At 44.7% G+C, this 23,109-nt stretch overlaps 1 protein-coding gene across 1 annotated transcript in view; it reads left to right on the top strand.

Annotated features, from left to right (window-relative positions):
* LOC139540294 (hepatocyte growth factor receptor-like) overlaps positions 1-5,259 on the top strand; it is a 73,510-nt gene extending 68,251 nt beyond the window's left edge. The window contains exons 20-21 of the mRNA XM_071344035.1: positions 824-960; positions 2,997-5,259. Coding sequence (XP_071200136.1) covers positions 824-960; positions 2,997-3,234 — 375 coding nt within the window. The 3' untranslated portion in view covers positions 3,235-5,259. The remainder of the gene's footprint in view (positions 1-823; positions 961-2,996) is intronic.
* Positions 5,260-23,109: the final 17,850 nt, after the last annotated feature.

The following is a 23,109-nucleotide window of genomic DNA, read 5'->3' as shown; positions in this document are numbered from 1 at the left end:
AGACAGTTCGGGATGAGTTGGACCGAGGAATGAAGGAAAAGCAGCCAACAAGTGCTCATCATATGTGGGAACTTCTTCAAGACTGTTGGAAAAGCATTCCAGGTGAAGCTGGTTGAGAGAATGCCAAGAGTGTGCCAAGCTGCCATCAAGGCAAAGGGTGGCTACTTTGAAGAATCTAAAATCTAAAATATATTTTGATTTGTTTAACACTTTTTTGGTTAGTACATGATTCCATATGTGTTATTTCATTGTTTTGATGTCTTCACTTGTAGAAAATAGTAAAAAATTAACAAAAAAATGCTTGAATGAGTAGGTGTGTCCAAACTTTTGACTGGTACTGTGTATACGCTACTAGTCACTCCTTCATTCACTTACAGTATTACGTAATCAACACACACACACACGATGATAACCCGTGATAAATAAGTAGCAAGCTTAATTCTTTGGAGCTTAATCAGAGCTCCGTCCTCTCAACCCCTCGAACTCCACTCTGCCTTAACAAACCACCACTGTACTGTTCCATCTCTGGCTGAGGTATATAGGTGTAGCTTGTCTCGCTCTGCTACAGTATCTGTCTGTGGTCTCACTAAGGTTAGCTGATTTTAACACTCCTGGCTGGCTGCTCTCTTCACTGAAGGCCAGAAGGGAAATAATGTCATCAGGACTGACTTGGCCTGTGTTCGAAATGACACCCTATTCCTTATATGGTGCGCTTCTTTTGACCAGCACCCATAGGGAACAGCGTGCCATTTCAGATGCAGCCTGTGATGTACTGTGATGTGATCTGATGTGTAATTGGTCCATCTGGTGTTCAATGTTTCAGTGGTCGTTTGGCGTGTTGCTATGGGAACTGATGACCCGGGGAGCACCGCCGTATTCGGACGTCAACTCTTTCGACATCACTGTGTTCCTACTGCAAGGGAGACGGCTGCTGCAGCCAGAGTTCTGCCCTGACCCACTGTGAGTGAACACGCACACACAAACACGCATACATATACAGTGCGCACACACGTCGCGCATGCACGCTTGTACACACACACACACACAGACACACACACAAACACACAGGCAGTGCACACACACACACTGTGAGTGGAAAGTGTGTGTGTGTACACTGGTCACACACACACACACACGCACACACTCATAAACAAACACACATATATACTTACACCCATCAAGCTTATACCCAACCACTCCCAAATATAATGTGCAGACCGATGCTTTCAGTACTAATAAAAGTGTATTCATACGCACACATACACCCACACACACTCCTGTGTCTTTCACCTTGACCAATGTACATAGGGATGGCTCAGTAGTGCTTGTCCTTGACAGAGACATTGAGATGAACAGAGGCCCATTGTTAACACTACCCTTACGTACTGCATGGTCTGCTTGAAGAAAAAGACTGAGACGGACAGATATGCAGACAGACAGACAGACAGACAGACAGACAGACAGACAGACAGACAGACAGACAGACAGACAGACAGACAGACAGACAGACAGACAGACAGACGGAGGGAGGGAGGGATGCAGCCAGACAGACAGACAGACAGACAGACAGACGGAGGGAGGGATGCAGCCAGACAGACAGAGGGACACGGAGGGAGGGAGGGAGGGAGGGAGGGAGGGAGGGAGGGAGGGAGGGAGGGAGGGATGCAGATAGCCAGACACAGAGGGGGGAGGGAGGGATGCAGACAGCCAGACAGACATGGAGAGAGAGAGTTGTGTAAACTATAAAGCATATATAACTACTGAATCAATCAGGTCACTACAGACATGAGATCCTCCTTAATCTCCCCCAATCTGTAAAACAACACGTTTCCAAGTACGAACTACGATTATTTCGTGAAAATAAGTGAAAATAAAATACTATCTCCCTATTCATCTCCGCAAGTCAGGGGGAGATTTCAGGTGAGGGGTAAATCATAGTATATATTCAGCCAAGCGGAGAGCAAAACGGAATGATCCATAACCGTTCATATGAGTCTTTATTCATGAACATTCACTGACATACAGTATTCCCAGAATGAATGGGGCCCTGTGGCAAAACTGGCAAAACTACACTGAACAAAAATATAAACATGTGAAGTGTTGGTCCCATGTTTCATGAGCTGAAATAAGATATCCCAGAAATGTTCTACATGCACAAAAAAATGTATTTCTCTCAAATTTTGTGCACAAATTGGTTTACATCCCTGTTAGTATGCATTTCTCCTTTGCCAAGATAATCCGTCCACCTGACAGATGTGGCTTATCAAGAAGCTGACTAAACAGCATGATCATAACACAGGTGCACCTTGTGCTGGGGGAAATAAAAAGACAACTCTAACATGTGCAGTTTTGTCACACAACACAATTCTTTACGATAAGACGCCTGCAACATCGTTTTAGAGAATTTGGCAGTACGTCCAACCAGCCTCACAACCGCAGACCACGTGTAACCACACCAGCCCAGGACCTCCAAATCTGGCTTCTTCACCTGCGGGATCATATGAGACCAGCCACCGGGACAGCTGATGAAACTGAGGAGTATTTCTGTCTGTAATAAAGCCTAATTTTGTGGGAAAAAACTCATTCCGATTGGCTTGGCTTGGCTCCCCAGTGGGCGGTCCTGGCTCTCAAGTGGGTGGGCTTATGCCCTCCCAGGCCCACCCATGGCTGTGCCCCTGCACAGTCATGTGAAATCCACAGATTAGGGCCTGATTTATTTATTTCAATTGACTGATTTCCTTATCAAATCAAATTCGATTGGTCACATATGTAGCACATGTAATTGTGGGTGTAACAAAATGTTATATGAACTGTAACGCAGTAAAATGTTTGAAATTGTTGCATGTGGCGTTATATTTTTGTTCAGTATAAATGTGGCTACTAAATATCTAAGTGAGCAAAACATATGTACATAACTGTATTTCACCTGCATATAGGCTTATCCATGCATCAACATTTAATCCTAACCACCTCCCCTCCCTTATCTCCCACCCCAGGTATAACGTGATGGTCGAGTGCTGGCACCCCAAGCCGGAGAGGAGGCCCACCTTCTCAGAGCTGGTATCCCTTATCAACGCCATCTTCTCCAGCTTCAGCGGAGAGCACTACATCCTTCTCAACACCACCTATGTCAACATAGACAAGATGAGCCCCTACCCCTCTCTCATCTCCTCATCCTCCTCTTCCTGCTCCACCCCTCAGGGCCACCCCCTGGAGCGAGACTGCTGCACCTGAGAGAGAGGGAGTGATGGCGAGAAAGAGAGAGAGGGAGAGAAAAATAGTTAAGGAGAAAAGGAGAGGGAATGAGGAGAGATTGAAGACAAGGGGGTGGAAGGAGGGTAGGAAAAGAATGAGCTTGACAGAGTAAGAAAGAGAGAGAAAAGAGTGGGCTTGAGGAGGCGAAGCCGTTGGGTCGCTTGGGAACTGTATGTGACTGACAGACAGACACTGGACAAACTCTGTGTACGCTGGCTGAGAAAAGACAGTTTAAGGACACTGACTCGTGCCGTGCCTACTTCACGTGTGTGTAATGTATGTATACTGACCAATGTCCAACCAAACAAACATCACTGTACGCCTGAGGCCTGTATGAACTGTTAGGTCGATCTTGGCCTCCCTGCTCTTTAACCTAGAACTTGCTCTAGACCCTCCCATGACCTTTTACCCTGGTATGCCCTTGGAGCCTGACTTCAGGAGGTCAGGCTTCTCGTCTCTCTCTACCACATACAATTTGGAGACATAGGAGAACCTTTTCAATGAACAAAGCCTATAGAATTCTATAGAAGCACATTGTGTGTATCAAGTACAAGTGACTCGCAGAACATTTCAACAACTCCCGTGCCAAAGAGGGACCGGATGATTTTTTTGGAGACATTTCCGCTTGTTAATGGGTGGCATGTGTATGGCGATATGGCGAAGGGCCGGGCTCAAGGTTTTTTCCCCCCTCGCTATAAAATTCTTTACACCATCATCCGCACTGCCACTGAATTCCCCTCTCTTCCCACCTCTCCTCGCATGCCTCCTCGCATACATCCCTAAGCACTAGGACTGAATGAAGAAAGTCCCAGCTCCAGCCTCCAGGTGATGTTCTCACTAACCGAGGTGGCTGTGCAGATTGGCTGGCAGAAGGAACAATTTGCTGCCCGTGTGCAGTAGGCTACACTGGATACTTCTTTATGTGTGTAATTATCTTTGACGATTCTCTTTTGATGTGCTTCTTTCAAAACATCTCGCTGCTTCATTGCTGTGAGTGACTCACCTTTTAGGAATCTGCAGATGTTTCCCAGTTGAAAGGTGTTTTTTTGCCTTTCGGTTGGTAACACTTTGACTTGAACCGGCCTGTCATAATGTCTACATAGCGTGTGTCATAACAGTTCATGCAAGCTCAGCCTGAAAACAACTGACATAATCATGTTTTAGACTTCAGAGAGTCAAAGTGGGGGAAATTGGAGACACGTTGGAACATTTGATGGTTTTTGGCATCATAGTACTACGTCAGTTGGAACAAGTGTTTTTACTGTCAATCATGACTTCATCACGGCGTTGTCACATACTGCTATGTCGACATTTTGAAAGACCACTTCAAGTTAAAACGTGACCATTTTGCCTCTCCTTTGTGAAGCGTTTGTCTTTTTTTTTTACTATGGCTGCTGTTATGTTTTAAATGATCAGGCCAGCAATGGACAGATATGAATGTTTGCTCAAATAAATGTTAAAAGAACTGTACTATATTTTTTATAATGCCTTTATTGTGAAAATGAGCCTAAATAAATGGTCGGCCCAATAGAATAATGCCCGAACTGAGCAGTGGTGCCACAACAACGACCAATCAACTTCAGTGAATGAACCACTGCCTTCTGTACAAAAAGGATAAAGGTTAACACCTCTGTGGATGTGTCTTCTATATGTAGGATTTAACTGTGGTAAATGTGTGTGTATGTATACTGTATGACAGGTGATCGTTGTTCGGTACAGCACAGTACAAGCAACAGATACTGTACAGTCATTGAACAACTGGGGCTAGCAACTTCACGTCCTTAACTATTAGACTGTTCTAGATGTTCCTATTGGTAACTAAATGGCTTGTAAATCCATGACTTTTGTCCATTAATATGCCATTGATCTCACTGTCAGTGCAGTGTGAGCATATATATGAAGCACTGTTTAGGGATCGTCTATGAACGTAGTGACGGTACATATGTTGTTGCTATGTTATGTCATCTGACTGACTCAGTGTAATAAAACTATATTATCAGTGTGGACATGTCAAATACTGTATCTTATTATCATTGTCTGTACATTCTTTATTTGACCAGGCAAAGATAATTTTTATGATGTCACACAGTGCCTTCGGAAAATATTCAGACCCCTTGCCTTTTCCACATTTCGTTACATTGCAGACTTATTCTAAAATTGTTTACTTTTTGTATTTTTTTATCCTCAGCAGTCTACACACAATAGCCCATAATGACAAAGTAAAAACATTTTTTTTGTATTTTTGCAAATATATTATAAATAAAAAACTGAAATACCTTATTTATATAAGTATTCAGACCCTTGCAATGAGACTCAAATTTGAGCTTTTGAGCTTTTCCAGTGATCATCGATGAGATGTTTTTACAACTTGATTGGAGTCAACCTGTGGTAAATTCAATTGATTGGACATGATTTGGAAAGGCACACACCTGTCTATATAAGGTTCCAAAGTTGAAGGTGACCAAGAACCTGATGGTCACTCTGACAGAGCTCTAGATTTCCTGTGTGGGGATGGGAGAACCTTCCAGAAGGACAACTATCTCTGCAGCACTCCACCAATCAGGCCTTTATGGTAGAGTGGCCAGACGGAAGCCACTCCTCAGTCAAAGGCACATGACAACCCGCTTGGCGTTTTCCAAAAGGCACCTAAAGACTCTCAGACCAGGAGAAACAAGATTCTCTGGTCTGATGAAGCCAAGATTGAACTCTTTGGCCTGAATGCCAAGCCTCATGTCTGGAAGAAACCTGGCACCATCCCTACGGTGAAGCATGGTGGTGGCAGCATCATGCTGTGGGGATGTTTTTCAGCGGCAGGGACTGGGAGACTAGTCAGGATCGAGGCTAAGATGAACGGAGCAAAGTACACAGAGATCCTTGACGAAAACCTGCTCCGGAGCGCTCAGGACCTCAGACTGGGGCGAAGGTTCACCTTCCAACACGACAACAACCGTAAGCACACAACCAATACAACGCAGGAGTGGCTCCGGGAGAAGTCTCTGAATGTCCTTGAGCGGCCCAGCCAGAGCCTGGACTTGAACCCGATCAAACATCTCTGGAGAGACCTGAAAATAGCTGTGCAGCAACTCTCCCCATCCAACCTGACAGAGCTTGAGAGGATCTGCAGAGAAGAATGGGAGAAACTCCCCAAATACAGGTGTGCCAAGCTTGTAGCATCACACCCAAGAACAATCGATGCTGTAATCGCTGCCAAAGGTGCTTCAACAAAGTACTTTGTACATGTGATATTTCAGTTTAAAAAATGTATTTAATCAAGTTTAGAATAAGCCTGTAACGTAACAACATTTGGAAAAAGACAAGGGGTCTGAATGCTTTCCGAAGGCACTGAATGTTACATATGCTGCCTCAGTCATTCTACTCATTGCCTCATCTACCTACCGATAGCTTCAGAGTATCCACAGGGTGGATGGGTGGATTACTTAATATCTGTCCACCAAGGAGTCAAGTGGCTTCAGTTTCAAATTCATTTATTTAACCAGGACATCTCCTGAGGGAGAGAACCGAAACATAGAAAAACCTGGAGGTTCTTGCTGAAAGTTGGGGGGGGAAACAATTATAGGTGCCCAGAATACTGGGTTTTATGACCCTGTGTTAACAAAGTGTTTCAAAAAAGTAACATTTGAATGGTAGTGGACATTGAGTTTGACTGATTGGAACTCCTGTTTGGATAACATGTAGAAGTATACATTTACGACCCGTTACCTTTTGTCTCTGTCCTGTTAGCTTTGTTCTCACTCCTTCAGCCTTCTCTGCTCTCATTGGCTAGTGGTGACCTCTGACCCCTCACCTTTCTTTACCCTCTCCCCTTTTGTATTGCTGTCTAGACGAGCCTGGAGTTTCCCTCTGTATAGCCTGGCCGTGACCGAAGCTTTCATTACAGGTCATCCTCTCAGAGTTGCTTGGTGACCCTGGATCTGGTTTGTTTTCACGACGGCACACCGTAGCAACGGAAAACAAAAAACGAATGTTTCTAATTGGGCAAGTTCAGATATAGCCTCCTCGTTTCACTCAGTTTAAAGACGCTTTCTTCCTATTTGTGCTTACTGAACAAGACCTTGTTTGAGAACGATCTGTCTTTGCCTATAGCCTAATCATGCCACACTGGTCTTAGTTAAAAGGCCATCATATGGTTGACAGATAGAGGAGAGGACCTCTGAGTGCCAGTGCTCTTCAGCTATGTACTAATCAGTTGCTCTGTAAAGGCTGGAGCCTGCACCCTGTTTCTCTCATTCTCTTCTTACTCTCTCTCTCTCTCTCCCTTTGTATTTCTTCATCTTTCTCTTTTCAACACACATACACAAAGAAAGAACAGGTGTATGTTAGATTGGCACAGCTCAGTTCAGGTATGTATGTCATAAGATGATTCAGCACCTTTGGAATGCAATGCTGCACACACTGCACAAGTACCGCCCCCCCACCCTCCTCTAACCCCATGCCAACTGATAATGAACCTATCCCAACCTCTCCTCAGCACCCATTCTGACCTACTGAGTCAACACACACTCATTAAGCCACTAATGTGCTTTGACAAAGAGCATTGGCAAGAGAGAGATTTAGGAGATACATTTAAAGGTACACAACAACTCCTTCTATTCATTATCAACCAATCGCTCATAGTTCTAATACTTTACGCTGTTTTTCTTTTGGAGGTATGTAAATGATTCTGATTATTGAATCTGATAAATCAGTACAGAACAACTCGCTTGAGGTGTGAGTTTTTGGGGTATAGATGCCCCCTATTGGTCCTCTGCCACTCTTGCAGCTAAAGCACCATTATTATTTTCTGCTGATTTGCCAACCTAATGTATAAATGAATTAACACACACACATGTTTTGTCTAAGACCCTTTTCATAAGAGAAGAAAGCCTTTGCCGCCTCTTCTATAGCACCGGCAATTTTCCCAATATATTTCACAATTCCTAGGTTCTACATTTGGATGAGATTAGGTGAACTTCAACACCTTTATCTATAATTCAAGAACTTGGTTGTCACTCTGTAGATGAACACATCTCAGAGGATACCTACAGGCTTTTGGATCTTGGCCTGCATCAAACATTCCTCCCTCCACACACATTCTGCATCAAGGTCATCCAACTCCACCCCAGACATGAGCCGAATAGCGTCTATGTCCCAAATGGCACCCTATTTCCTATATGGTGCACTACTTTTGACCAGGCCCCATAGAGCTCTAGTCAAAAGCAGTGCACTGTACAGGGAATAGGGTGCCATTTGGCGCAGACTCAGACTGCCCCTGGTATAAAGTAAACAAGACTAATTAGAAGATGGGTTGGATATAACTGTATTCCAGAGTTTAGGTTGGCAGTGGTACGTACACATGTGGATGTATCACTCTTTGCACCCATTTGTTACGGAATATTCCAGGCTTCGATCTGCCAGACATACAGTACCAGTCAAAAGTTTGGACACACCTGCTAATTCAAGGATTTTTCTTAATTTTTTCTTATTTTCCACATTGTAGAATAATAGTGAAGACACCAAAACTATGAAATAACACATATGGAATCATGTAGTAACAAAAAAAGTGTTAAACAAATCTAAATATATTTTATATTTGAGATTCTTCAAAGTAGCCACCCTTTGCCTTGATGACAGCTTTGTACACTCTTGGCATTCTCTCAACCAGCTTCATGAGGAATGCTTGAGGAAGTCAATGTGCGGGGGTACAGGTTAGTCGAGGTAATTTGTACATGTAGGTAGGGATGAAGTGACTATGCATAGATAATAAACAGCGAGTAGCAGCAGTGTACAAAACAAATGGGGGGGGGTGTCAATGTAAATAGTTCGTGGTGACCATTTGTTTAATTGTTCAGCCGACTATTGGCTTTGGGGTAGAAACAATTAAAGAGCCTTTTGGTCCTTGGCGTACCGCTTGCTGTGCGGTAGCAGGGAAAACAGTCTATGACTAGGGTGACTGGAGTCTCTGACAATTTTTTGGGTTTACCTCTGACACCGGCTATTATTTAGGTCCTGGATGGCAGGAAGCTTGGCCCCAGTGATGTACTAGGCCGTACGCACTACCCTCTGTAGCGCCTTACGGTCAGATGCCGAGCAGTTACCATACCAGGCGGTGATGCAACCGGTCAGGGTGCTCTCGATGGTGCAGCTGTAGAACTTTTTGAGGATCTGGGGACCCATGCCAAATCTTTTCAGTCTCCTGAGGGGGAAAAGATGTTGTCCTGCCCTCTTCACGACTGTCTAGGTGTGATTGGACCAAATCAAATCAAATCAAATTTTATTAGTCACATACACATGGTTAGCAGATGTTAATGCGAGTGTAGCGAAATGCTTGTGCTTCTAGTTCCGACAATGCAGTAATAACCAACAAGTAATCTAACCTAACAATTCCACAACTACTACCTTACACACACACACAAGTGTAAAGGGATAAAGAATATGTACATAAAGATATATGAATGAGTGGTGGTACAGAACGGCATGGCAGATGCAGTAGATGGTATAGAGTACGGTATATACATATGAGATGAGTACTGTAGGGTATGTAAACATAAAGTGGCATAGTTTAAAGTGGCTAGTGGTACATGTATTACATAAAGATGGCAAGATGCAGTAGATGATATAGAGTACAGTATATACAGTGGGGAGAACAAGTATTTGATACACTGCCGATTTTGCAGGTTTTCCTACTTACAAATCATGTAGAGGTCTGTAATTTTTATCATAGGGACACTTCAACTGTGAGAGACGGAATCTAAAACAAAAATCCAGAAAATCACATTGTATGATTTTTAAATAATTAATTTGCATTTTATTGCATGACATAAGTATTTGATCACCTACCAACCAGTAAGAATTCCGGCTCTCACAGACCTGTTAGTTTTTCTTTAAGAAGCCCTCCTGTTCTCCACTCATTACCTGTATTAACTGCACCTGTTTGAACTCGTTACCTGTATAAAAGACACCTGTCCACACACTCAATCAAACAGATTCCAACCTCTCCACAATGGCCAAGACCAGAGAGCTGTGTAAGGACATCAGGGATAAAATTGTAGACCTGCACAAGGCTGGGATGGGCTACAGGACAATAGGCAAGCAGCTTGGTGAGAAGGAAACAACTGTTGGCGCAATTATTAGAAAATGGAAGAAGTTCAAGATGACGGTCAATCACCCTCGGTCTGGGGCTCCATGCAAGATTTCACCTCGTGGGGCATCAATGATCATGAGGAAGGTGAGGGATCAGCCCAGAACTACACGGCAGGACCTGGTCAATGACCTGAAGAGAGCTGGGACCACAGTCTCAAAGAAAACCATTAGTAACACACTACGCCGTCATGGATTAAAATCCTGCAGCGCACGCAAGGTCCCCCTGCTTAAGCCAGTGCATGTCCAGGCCTGTCTGAAGTTTGCCAATGACCATCTGGATGATCCAGAGGAGGAATGGGAGAAGGTCATGTGGTCTGATGAGACAAAAATAGAGCTTTTTGGTCTAACTCCACTCGCCGTGTTTGGAGGAAGAAGAAGTATGAGTACAACCCCAAGAACACCATCCCAACCGTGAAGCATGGAGGTGGAAACATCATTCTTTGGGGATGCTTTTCTGCAAAGGGGACAGGACGACTGCACCGTATTGAGAGGAGGATGGATGGGGCCTTGTATCGCGAGATCTTGGCCAACAACCTCCTTCCCTCAGTAAGAGCATTGAAGATGGGTCGTGGCTGGGTCTTCCAGCATGACAACGACACGAAGCACACAGCCATGGCAACTAAGGAGTGGCTCCGTAAGAAGCATCTCAAGGTCCTGGAGTGGCCTAGCCAGTCTCCAGACCTGAACCCAATAGAAAATCTTTGGAGGGAGCTGAAACTCCGTATTGCCCAGCGACAGCCCCGAAACCTGAAGGATCTGGAGAAAATCTGTAGGGAGGAGTGGGCCAAAATCCCTGCTGCAGTGTGTGCAAACCTAGTCAAGAACTACAGGAAACGTATGATCTCTGTAATTGCAAACAAAGGTTTCTGTACCAAATATTAAGTTCTGCTTTTCTGATGTATCAAATACTTATGTCATGCAATAAAATGCAAATTAATTACTTAAAAATCATACAATGTGATTTTCTGGATTTTTGTTTTAGATTCCGTCTCTCATAGTTGAAGTGTACCTATGATAAAAATTACAGACCTCTACATGCTTTGTAAGTAGGAAAACCTGCAAAATCGGCAGTGTATCAAATACTTGTTCTCCCCACTGTACATATGAGATGGGTAATGTAGGGTATGTAAACATTATATTAAGTGGCATTGTTTAAAGTGGCTAGTGGTACATTTTTACATAATTTCCATCAATTCCCATTTTTAAAGTGGCTGGAGTTGAGTCAGTATGTTGGCAGCGGCCGCTAAATGTTAGTGGTGGCTGTTTAACAGTCTGATGGCCTTGAGATAGAAGCTGTTTTTCAGTCTCTCGGTCCCTGCTTTGATGCACCTGTACTGACCTCGCCTTCTGGATGATAGCGGGGTGAACAGGCAGTGGCTTGGGTGGTTGTTGTCCTTGATGATCTTTATGGCCTTCCTGTGACATCGGGTGGTGTAGGTGTCCTGGAGGGCAGGTAGTTTGCCCCTGGTGATGCGTTCTGCAGACCTCACTACCCTCTGGAGAGCCTTACGGTTGTGGGCGGAGCAGTTGCCGTACCAGGCGGTGATACAGCCCGACAGGATGCTCTCGATTGTGCATCTGTAGAAGTTTGTGAGTGCTTTATGTGACAAGCCGAATTTCTTCAGCCTCCTGAGGTTGAAGAGGCGCTGCTGCGCCTTCTTCACAACGCTGTCTGTGTGGGTGGACCAATTCAGTTTGTCCGTGATGTGTACACCGAGGAACTTAAAACTTTCCACCTTCTCCACTACTGACCCGTCGATGTGGATAGGGGGGTGCTCCCTCTGCTGTTTCCTGAAGTCCACAATCATCTCCTTTGTTTTGTTGACGTTGAGTGTGAGGTTATTTTCCTGACACCACACTCCGAGGGCCCTCACCTCCTCCCTGTAGGCCGTCTCGTCGTTGTTGGTAATCAAGCCTACCACTGTAGTGTCATCCGCAAACTTGATGATTGAGTTGGAGGCGTGCATGGCCACGCAGTTGTGGGTGAACAGGGAGTACAAGAGAGGGCTCAGAACGCACCCTTGTGGGGCCCCAGTGTTGAGGATCAGCGGGGTGGAGATGTTGTTACCTACCCTCACCACCTGGGGGCGGCCCGTCAGGAAGTCCAGGACCCAGTTGCACAGGGCGGGGTCGAGACCCAGGGTCTCGAGCTTGATGACGAGTTTGGAGGGTACTATGGTGTTAAATGCTGAGCTGTAATCGATGAACAGCATTCTCACATGGGTATTCCTCTTGTCCAGATGGGTTAGGGCAGTGTGCAGTGTGGTTGCGATTGCGTCGTCTGTGGACCTATTGGGTCGGTAAGCAAATTGGAGTGGGTCTAGGGTGTCCGGTAGGGTGGAGGTGATATGGTCCTTGACTAGTCTCTCAAAGCACTTCATGATGACGGAAGTGAGTGCTACGGGGCGGTAGTCGTTTAGCTCAGTTACCTTAGCTTTCTTGGGAACAGGAACAATGGTGGCCCTCTTGAAGCATGTGGGAACAGCAGACTGGGATAAGGATTGATTGAATATGTCCGTAAACACACCAGCCAGCTGGTCTGCGCATGCTCTGAGGACGCGGCTGGGAATGCCGTCTGGGCCTGCAGCCTTGCGAGGGTTAACACGTTTAAATGTTTTACTCACCTCGGCTGCAGTGAAGGAGAGCCCGCAGGTTTTGGTAGGGGGCCGTGTCAGTGGCACTGTATTGTCCTCAAAGCGGGCAAAAAAGTTGTTTAGCCTGTCTGGGAGCAAGACATCCTGGTCCGCGACGGGGCTGGTTTTCTTTTTGTAATCCGTGATTGACTGTAGACCCTGCCACATACCTCTTGTGTCTGTTGAATTGCGACTCGATTTTGTCTCTGTACTGGGACTTAGCCTGTTTGATTGCCTTGCGGAGAGAATAGCTACACTGTTTGTATTCGGTCATGCTTCCGGTCACCTTGCCCTGGTTAAAAGCAGTGGTTCGCGCTTTCAGTTTCACGCGAATGCTGCCGTCAATCCACGGTTTCTGGTTTGGGAATGTTTTAATCGTTGCTGTGGGTACGACATCGTCAATGCACTTCCTAATGAACTCGCTCACCGAATCAGCATATTCGTCAATATTGTTGTTGGACGCGATGCGGAACATATTCCAATCCGCGTGATCGAAGCAGTCTTGAAGCGTGGATTCAGATTGGTCGGACCAGCGTTGAACAGACCTGAGCGCGGGAGCTTGTTGTTTGAGTTTCTGTTTGTAGGCTGAAATCAACAAAATGGAGTCGTGGTCAGCTTTTCCGAAAGGGGGGCGGGGGAGGGCCTTATATGCGTCGCGGAAATTAGTATAACAATGATCTAGGGTTTTCCCAGCCCTGGTAGCACAATCGATATGCTGATAGAATTTAGGGAGTTTTGTTTTTAGATTAGCCTTGTTAAAATCCCCAGCTACGATGAATGCAGCCTCAGGGTGTGTGGTTTCCAGTTTACAAAGAGTCAGATAAAGTTCGTTCAGGGCCATCGATGTGTCTGCTTGGGGGGGAATATATACGGCTGTGATTATGATTGAAGAGAATTCCCTTGGTAGATAATGCGGTCGACATTTGATTGTGAGGAGTTCTAGATCAGGTGAACAGAATGACTTGAGTTCCTGTGTGTTGTTATGATGATCACACCACTTCTCGTTAATCATAAGGCATACCCCCCCGCCCCTCTTCTTACCGGAAAGATGTTTGTTTCTGTCGGCGCGATGCATGAAGAAACCAGCTGGCTGCACCGACTCCGTTAGCGTCCCTTGAGTTAGCCATGTTTCCGTGAAGCAGAGCACGTTGCAATCCCTGATGTCTCTCTGGAATGCTACCCGTGCTCGGATTTCATCAACCTTATTGTCAAGAGACTGGACATTGGCGAGTAGTATGCTAGGGAGTGGAGCGCGATGTGCCCGTCTCCGAAGCCTGACCACGAGACCGCCTCGTTTGCCCCTTTTTCGGCGTCGCACAGGGTCGCCGGCTGGGATCAGATCCATTGTATTGGGTGGAAGGCAAAACACTGGATCCGTTTCGGGAAAGTCATATTCCTGGTAGGAACGATGATGAGTTGACGTTAATCGTATATTCAGTAGTTCCTCCCGACTGTATGTAATGAAACCTAAGATTACCTGGGGTACCGATGTAAGAAATAACACATAAAAAAACAAAATACTGCATATTTTCCAAGGAACGCGAAGCGAGGCGGCCATCTCTTTTCGGCGCCGGAAGGTAAAGCCGTGATTGTTCATTGGTGTCCATGTGGACACCAAGGAACTTGAAACTCTCGACCTGCTTCACTCTACCACCGTCGATGTTAATGGGGGCCTGTTCGGCCCGCCTTTTCCTAGAGTCCACGATCAGCTCCTTTGTCTTGCTCACATTGAGGAAGAGGTTGTTGTCTTGGCACCACAGTGCCAGGTCTCTGACCTCCTCCCTATAGGCTGTCTTGTCGTTGTCGGTGGTCAGGCCTACCACTGTTGTGTTTTCTGCAAACATAATGATGGTGTTGGAGTCGTGTTTGGCCACGCAGTTGTGGGTGAACAGGGAGTACAGGAGGGGACTTAGTACACACCCCTGAGGGGAGAACATCCCTGGTAATCCCTACTGCCTCTGATCTTCGTTTGTATGCATATGCTTCGTTTGTAAATGATGTCTGGGTGTTGGAGCGTGCCCCTGGCTATCCGTAAATAAATAAATAAACAAGAAAATGGTGCCGTCTGGTTTGCTTAATATAAGGAATTTGAAATGATTTATACTTTGACTTTTGATACTTAAGTATATTTTAGCAATTACATTTACTTTTGGTACTTAAGTTTATTTAAAAACAAATACTTTTAGACTTTTTTAGGATTTTACTGGGTGACTTTCACTTTTACTTGAGTCATTTTAAGGTATCTTTACTTTTACTCAAGTATGACAATTGGGTACTTTTTCCACCATTGTAGTATTGGCACAAGGCACATCCAGACTGGCCACTGCTCTCCTCCCTCAAACAGCTTTTAACACAACAGCTATCTAGTGGGCCGCCAGGAATTGAAGTCTAGAGGTGTGGACATAATCTCAGTTACCCTGATGGCACTGCCTCTATGTACACTTTGATGCCGGGCCAAAAATACTTTTCTCACAGTGATACTAAGAAGGGAGGAGTAAAGAGAAAAGAAAAGGACACAATTGTGAAGAATTGGCATATTGTAATGATACTGTATCCAAAAGTTCAACCACTCCTTGTCATTTTATCCTGATACTTCGCACTTCTTTGATTTCTTCCCTGTTTAAACGTTTACTGAGCTTTTCTACTGATGATTATCTGAGCGAGGTGTTTGTAATGGGTATCTGGAGTGACTAAAGGGTAACTGAGGGTGAGTCACAGAGAGGCCTTCTGAGTTCTGGTCACGGAGGTAATGAGTAGCTCACAGATAGCTCCCATGCATGTCAACACAATGGCACAGGCAGCAGACTAAGGCTGTGTCCTAAATGGCACCCTATTCCCTATATAGTGAACTAGTCTTGACCAGGGCCCAGAGGGCACTCAACATCTGGAGAGATTATAGGGGCCTCAAATGCCCTTTTGATCCTCAAGTATGTGTTCCTCATCTGGGACTTGAACCTCTGGGATCACTAGCCCTCTTGTCTCTCTGGCTATACATATTCAAGATAGTGATGTTGTTTTATTGTATACAGTAGAGTAGACCGTATGGTCCTTGCAGCATATCAACATAGATGGAAAAAGGCATGTTTGAAGTAACTGACTAATGTTAGGCATTATTGTTTGGTTTAAAAGAAATGGCTTAACAGTAAACTGAGCATACAAAGTAGACTGGTGTGTGATTAGGGGTATTATTCACACAAAGAGGGATCTCTTAAATTGCCATGAGTGACTGAGAATGGGGGATTTGCTAGGAGGTCTAAAGGTGTGCCCAGCCCATCCACTTTGATAGTTAATGACAGACTGGATTATTCAAATCGGCTCACCTCTAGTCACCCACCAAGAATGGAAGAAATATATAGAAGACAACACGGTACTGTAGAAGACAACACGGTACTGTAGAAGACAACACGGTACTGTAGAAGACAACACGGTACTGTAGAAGACAACACGGTACTGTAGAAGACACTAGGTACTGAAGAAGACAACACGGTACTGTAGAAGACAACACGGTACTGTAGAAGACAACACGGTACTGTAGAAGACAACACGGTACTGTAGAAGACAACACCGTACTGCAGAAGACAACGCGGTACTGTAGAAGACAACACGGTACTGTAGAAGACAACAGGGTACTGTAGAAGACAACACGGTACTGTAGAAGACAACATGGTATTGAAGACAACATGGTACTGTAGAAGACAACACTGTATTGTAGAAGACAACACGGTACTGTAGAAGACAACACGGTACTGTAGAAGACAACACGGTACTGTAGAAGACAACACGGTACTATAGAAGACACTAGGTACTGAAGAAGACAACACGGTACTGTAGAAGACAACACGGTACTGTAGAAGACAACACGGTACTGTAGAAGACACTAGGTACTGAAGAAGACAACACGGTACTGTAGAAGACAACACGGTACTGTAGAAGACAACACGGTACTGTAGAAGACAACACGGTACTGTAGAAGACAACACGGTACTGTAGAAGACAACACAGTACTGTAGAAGACAACACGGTACTGTAGAAGACAACACGGTACTGTAGAAGACAACACGGTACTGTAGAAGACAACACGGTACTGTAGAAGACAACACGGTACTGTAGAAGACAACATGGTATTGAAGACAACACGGTACTGTAGAAGACAACACTGTATTGTAGAAGACAACACGGTACTGTAGAAGACAACACGGTACTGTAGAAGACAACACGGTACTGTAGAAGACAACACTGTATTGTAGAAGACAACACGGTAATGTAGAAGACAACACGGTACTGTAGAAGACACTAGGTACTGAAGAAGACAACGCGGTACTGTAGAAGACAACACGGTACTGTAGAAGACAACACGGTACTGTAGAAGACACTAGGTACTGTAGAAGACAACACGGTACTGTAGAAGACAACACGGTATTGTAGAAGACAACACGGTACTGTAGAAGACAACACGGTACTGTAGAAGACAACACGGTACTGTAGAAGACAACACGGTACTGTAGAAAACAACACGGTACTGTAGAAGACACTAGGTACTGAAGAAGACAACACGGTACTGTAGAAGACACTAGGTACTGAAGAAGACAACACGGTACTGTAGAAGACAACACGGTACTGTAGAAGACAACACGGTACTGTAGAAGACACTAGGTACTGAAGAAGACAACACGGTACTGTAGAAGACAACACGGTACTGTAGAAGACAACACGGTACTGTAGAAGACAACACGGTACTGTAGAAGACACTAGGTACTGAAGAAGACAACACGGTACTGTAGAAGACAACACGGTACTGTAGAAGACAACGCGGTACTGTAGAAGACAACACGGTACTGTAGAAGACAACACGGTACTGTAGAAGACAACACGGTAAGGTAGAAGGCTACACGGTACTGTAGAAGGCAACACGGTACTGTAGAAGACAACACGGTACTGAAGAAGACAACACGGTACTGTAGAAGACAACACGGTACTGTAGAAGACAACACGGTACTGTAGAAGACAACACGGTACTGTAGAAGACAACACGGTACTGTAGAAGACAACACTGTATTGTAGAAGACAACACGGTACTGAAGAAGACAACATGGTACTGTAGAAGACAACATTCACTTCAAAGGCTTCTACTGGCACAACATTACATGAGGCAAAACATGTTAACAAAAACAGCTCAAGTCAGAAGTAATGTTCTCCTTGCATGGTATTCATTCTAAAGCCTCTAGTGTGTGTGTGTGGGTGGGTGTGTGTGTGTGTGTGTGTGTGTGTGTGTGTGTGTGTGTGTGTGTGTGTGTGTGTGTGTGTGTGTGTGTGTGTGTGTGTGTGTGTGTGTGTGTGTGTGTGTGTGTGTGTGTGTGTGTGTGTGTGTGTGTGTGTGTGTGTGTGTGTGTGTGTGTGTGTGTGTGTGTGTGTATGTGTGCGTGTGCGTGTGTGTGTGCGTGTGTGTTTTAGACCATCTGATACATCCATATTCCAAGGTTTCCCAAAATGTTACTACATACAACCCCAAATTGACACTAGAAAATGCAGGAGACCCCACTTGGAATGCCCTAGTTCACACTGGGCATTCGGCAGGCTGTCGCAACACACCATGACATGAACGTGCATTCTAGTGTTAGTACTAAAACGTATTCTATACCCATGTGAAGAGAAAAAAGTTCTTAATTTGTTTGATAAAATGACAGAATATCTCAGGGGACCACATCTCATGGGTACCAGTCTTTCTAGCTAATATTCCACTCCTGTCATTTGTCTGCGTTTTCACTGGAAAGAAATGTACCAAGAGAACATGAATCACTCAACTGTAGCCCAACAATAATTGACGGCATCCTCGCATTACAAAGCCTTAATCCAGACGTTTAGGTGTGATCGAGTAGCGTAGCCATCGGGCTAGTGAAGGATTTGACACCAGAGAGACTCCTATAACTTTTCTTGGGTAAAATGTAGACCAAAGTCTGACTTGAGCAAACTTGTATTTGCTAGGGAGCTGTCTTTTGAAAAATGTACTTTAAAATCTCATTTGATCACTTTTGTTCTGTAGCCTAAACAAGTTTAATAAAGGATAAAGTTACTTTAAAGGCCTAACTCATATGATGGAAACATTACAGTACGATTACATCACATTGCCATGATAATGCTACTAGACTGTAGCGTCCTGGTTGTCATGGTGTAGCAAAGTAATCACTCTTATTTTAGAATTGAACCATTCTCTGGAATTCAGAATTCTGGTTGGTATTGTGAAGCACAGCATTCTCTTTTACGTCATAAGAGATCAGCATGTGTTCTAAAATCTATGATCAACAAAAACAAAAACAAATTCTGAGAAACATGTATTTATTTATTTATTTTCACCTTTATTTAACCAGGTAGGCTAGTTGAGAACAAGTTCTCATTTACAACTGCGACCTAGCCAAGATAAAGCAAAGCAGTTTGACACATACAACAACACAGAGTTAAACATGGAATAAACAAACATACAGTCAATGATACAGTAGAAACAGTCTATATACAGTGTGTGCAAATGAGGTAGGATAAGGGAGGTAAGGCAATAAATAGGCCATAGTGGCGAAGTAATTACAATATACCAATTAAACACTGGAATGGTAGATGTGCAGAAGATGAATGTGCAAGTATAGATACTGGGGTGCAAAGGAGCAAGATAAATAAATAAATACAGTATGGGGATGAGGTAGTTGGGTGGGCTATTTACAGATGGGCTATGTACAGGTGCAGTGATCTGTGAGCTGCTCTGACAGCTGGTGCTTAAAGCTAGTGAGGGAGATATGAGTCTCCAGCTTCAGTGATTTTTGCAGTTCGTTCCAGTCATTGGCAGCAGAGAACTGGAAGGAGAGGCGGCCAAAGGAAGAATTGGCTTTGGGGGTGACCAGTGAGATATACCTGCTGGAGCGCGTGCTACGGGTGGGTGCTGCTATGGTGTTCAGTGAGCTGAGATAAGGTGGGGCTTTACCTAGCAGAGACTTGTAGATGACCTGGAGCAAGTGGTTTGGCTGTGAGTATGAAGCGAGGGCCAGCCAACGAGAGCGTACAGGTCGCAGTGGTGGGTAGTATATGGGGCTTTGGTGACAAAACAGATGGCACTGTGATAGACTGCATCCAATTTGTTGAGTAGACTGTTCGAGAATATTTTGTAAATGACATCGCCAAAGTCGAGGATCAGTAGGATGGTCAGTTTTACGAGGGTATGTTTGGCAGCATGAGTGAAGGATGCTTTGTTGCGAAATAGGAAGCTGATTCTAGATTTAATTTATTTTGCTTAATGTGAGTCTGGAAGGAGAGTTTACAGTCTAACCAGACACCTAGGTATTTGTAGTTGTCCACATATTCTAAGTCAGAACCGTCCAGAGTAGTGATGCTGGAAGTGCAGGTGTGGGCAGCGATCGGTTGAAGAGCATGCATTTAGTTTTACTTGTATTTAAGAGCAGTTGGAGGCAACGGAAGGAGAGTTGTATTGCATTGAAGCTCGTCTGGAGGTTAGTTAACACAGTGTCCAAAGAAGGGCCAGAGGTATACAGAATGGTGTCGTCTACATAGAGATGGATCAGAGAATCACCAGCAGCAAAAGGGACATCATTGATGTATACAGAGAAGAGAGTCGGCCCGAGAATTGAACGCTGTGGCACCCCCATAGAGACTGCCAGAGGTCCGGACAACAGGCCCTCCGATTTGACACACTGAACTCTGTCAGAGAAGTAGTTGGTGAACCAGGCGAGGCAATCATTTGAGAAACCAAGGCTGTTGAGTCTGCCGATAAGAATGTGGTGATTGACAGAGTCGAAAGCCTTGGCCAAGTTGATGAATACGGCTGCACAGTAATGTCTCTTATCGATGGCGGTTATGATATCATTTAGGACCTTGAGTGTGGCTGAGGTGCACCCATGACCAGCTCTGAAACCAGATTGCATAGTGGAGAAGGTACAGTGGGATTCGAAATGGTCGGTAATCTGTTTGTTAACTTGGCTTTCGAAGACCTTGCAGTCTGTTGCAGTTTGGGTCTAGAGTGTCCCCCCCTTTGAAGAGGGGGATGACCGCGGCAGCTTTCCAATCTTTGGGAATCTCAGACGATACGAAAGAGAGGTTGAACAGGCTAGTAATAGGGGTTGAAACAATTTTGGGAGATCATTTTAGAAAAAGAGGGTCCAGATTGTCTAGTCCGGCTGATTTGTAGGGGTTGAGATTTTGCAGCTCTTTCAGAACATCAGCTATCTGGATTTGGGTGAAGGAGAAATGGGGGAGGCTTGGGCGAGTTGCTGTGGGGGGTGCAGGGCTGTTGATCGGGGTAGGGGTAGCCAGGTGGAAAGCATGGCCAGCCGTAGAAAAATGCTTATTGAAATTCTCAATTATAGTGGATTTATCGGTGGTAACAGTCTTATTCTCCATGGTGCTCTTATTCTCCATGGACTTTACAGTGTCCCGGAACTTTTTTGAGTTTGTTTTTCAGGATGAACATTTCTGCTTGAAAAAGCTAGCCTTAGCTTTCCTAACTTCCCTGAAAAGTTTCATATCACGGGGGCTATTCGATGCTAATGCAGAACGCCACAGGATGTTTTTGTGCTGGTCGAGGGAAGTCAGGTCTGGAGAGCACCAAGGGCTATATCTGTTCCTTGTTCTACATTTTTTTAAATGGGCATGCTTATTTAAGATGGTGAGGAAGGCACTTTTAAAGAATAACCAGGGATCCTCTACTGACGGGATGAGGTCATTATCCTTCCAGGATACCCAGGCCAGGTCGATTAGAAAGGCCTGCTCGCTGAAATTCTTATTTTCAATGATGGCCTAGGCACAGTGCCTTGTTCAGGGGCAGAACGACAGATTTGTACCTTGTCAGCTCGGGGATTCGATCTTGCAACCTTTCGGTTACTAGTCCAATGCTCTAACCACTAGGCTACGCTGCCACCCCAAGATAGATGGGGGGAAATCAATTCACATATGGTGTCCAGGGCACAGCTGGGGGCAGAGGGTGGTCTATAGCAAGTGACAACAGTGAGAGACTTGTTTCTGGAAAGGTGGATTTTTAAAAGTAGAAGCTCGAATTGTTTGGGTACAGCCCTGGATAGTAAGACAGAACTCTGCAAGCTATCTCTGCAGTAGATTGCAACACTGCCACCTTTGGCAGTTCTATCTTGCCGGAAGATGTTGTAGTTAGAGATGGACATTTCAGAGTTTTTGGTGGTCTTCCTAAGCCAGGATTCAGACACGGCTAGGACATCCGGGTTGGCAGAGTGTGCTAAAGCAGTGAATAAAACAAACTTAGGGAGGAGGCTTCTAATGTTAACATGCATGAAACATGTCACATGCACCCCTATCAGTAATACAAAAGTAACCAAATCAACTCAGTGTCAAATCCCAATGGATAACAGAAAGATCAATATGGTAGGTAGGCTATTTAATAACGGGCATTCTCATGTCAACAAAGAAACAAACACAGTCGAGAAGGACCTGTACTGATTAGAATAAGCGTAAAACAATACAGTGTAGGGTTGCAAAATTCTGGTAACTTCCCCCAAATTCCCAGGTTTTCCAGAAATCTAAGTTGGAGGACTCCCGGAATCAGGATGGAATAAGCAGCGAATCCTGTTTCCTCCAACCTGGATTTCTGAAAAACCGTGGAATTACGGGAACATTAATTTTGCAAACCTAATGCGGGGATATTGTTATGTCATCTATATGTACTGTACTGTAATTTGCCATCTCCTCTCAACTAGATACTGTATCATTTGTTATCTTGTCATTCCAGCTGATGTGCACTGATCAGAAGAACATCTCTGAGGAACGGATTACTGCTTCACTGCTCTACTGGAGCAATACACCTGCACACTTTACACACCTCACATCACTTCTCTCTTTCTCTTTTATCCAGCAACGTCTCCTGACATACTTCATGGGTCCTCAGGCGCCGGAGATCCAAGCCCATGAGAACAAGAAGGACATGGAGGGGTGCCCAGTCTGTCCTGTCGTCTTCCTGAAAGGTGTCCTTACCGAGAGGTAAGAGGAGTGACAAACCAGAGCCCTACATCTGTTGTCCATAATGTATCCATAATATCCATACTTCTAATGTGTATGT

Source organism: Salvelinus alpinus, chromosome 15, assembly GCF_045679555.1.
Source record: "Salvelinus alpinus chromosome 15, SLU_Salpinus.1, whole genome shotgun sequence".
Taxonomy (NCBI): domain Eukaryota; kingdom Metazoa; phylum Chordata; class Actinopteri; order Salmoniformes; family Salmonidae; genus Salvelinus; species Salvelinus alpinus.
The sequence above is the reverse complement of the archived record's forward strand: the minus strand, read 5'-3'. Positions and strand labels throughout refer to the sequence as shown.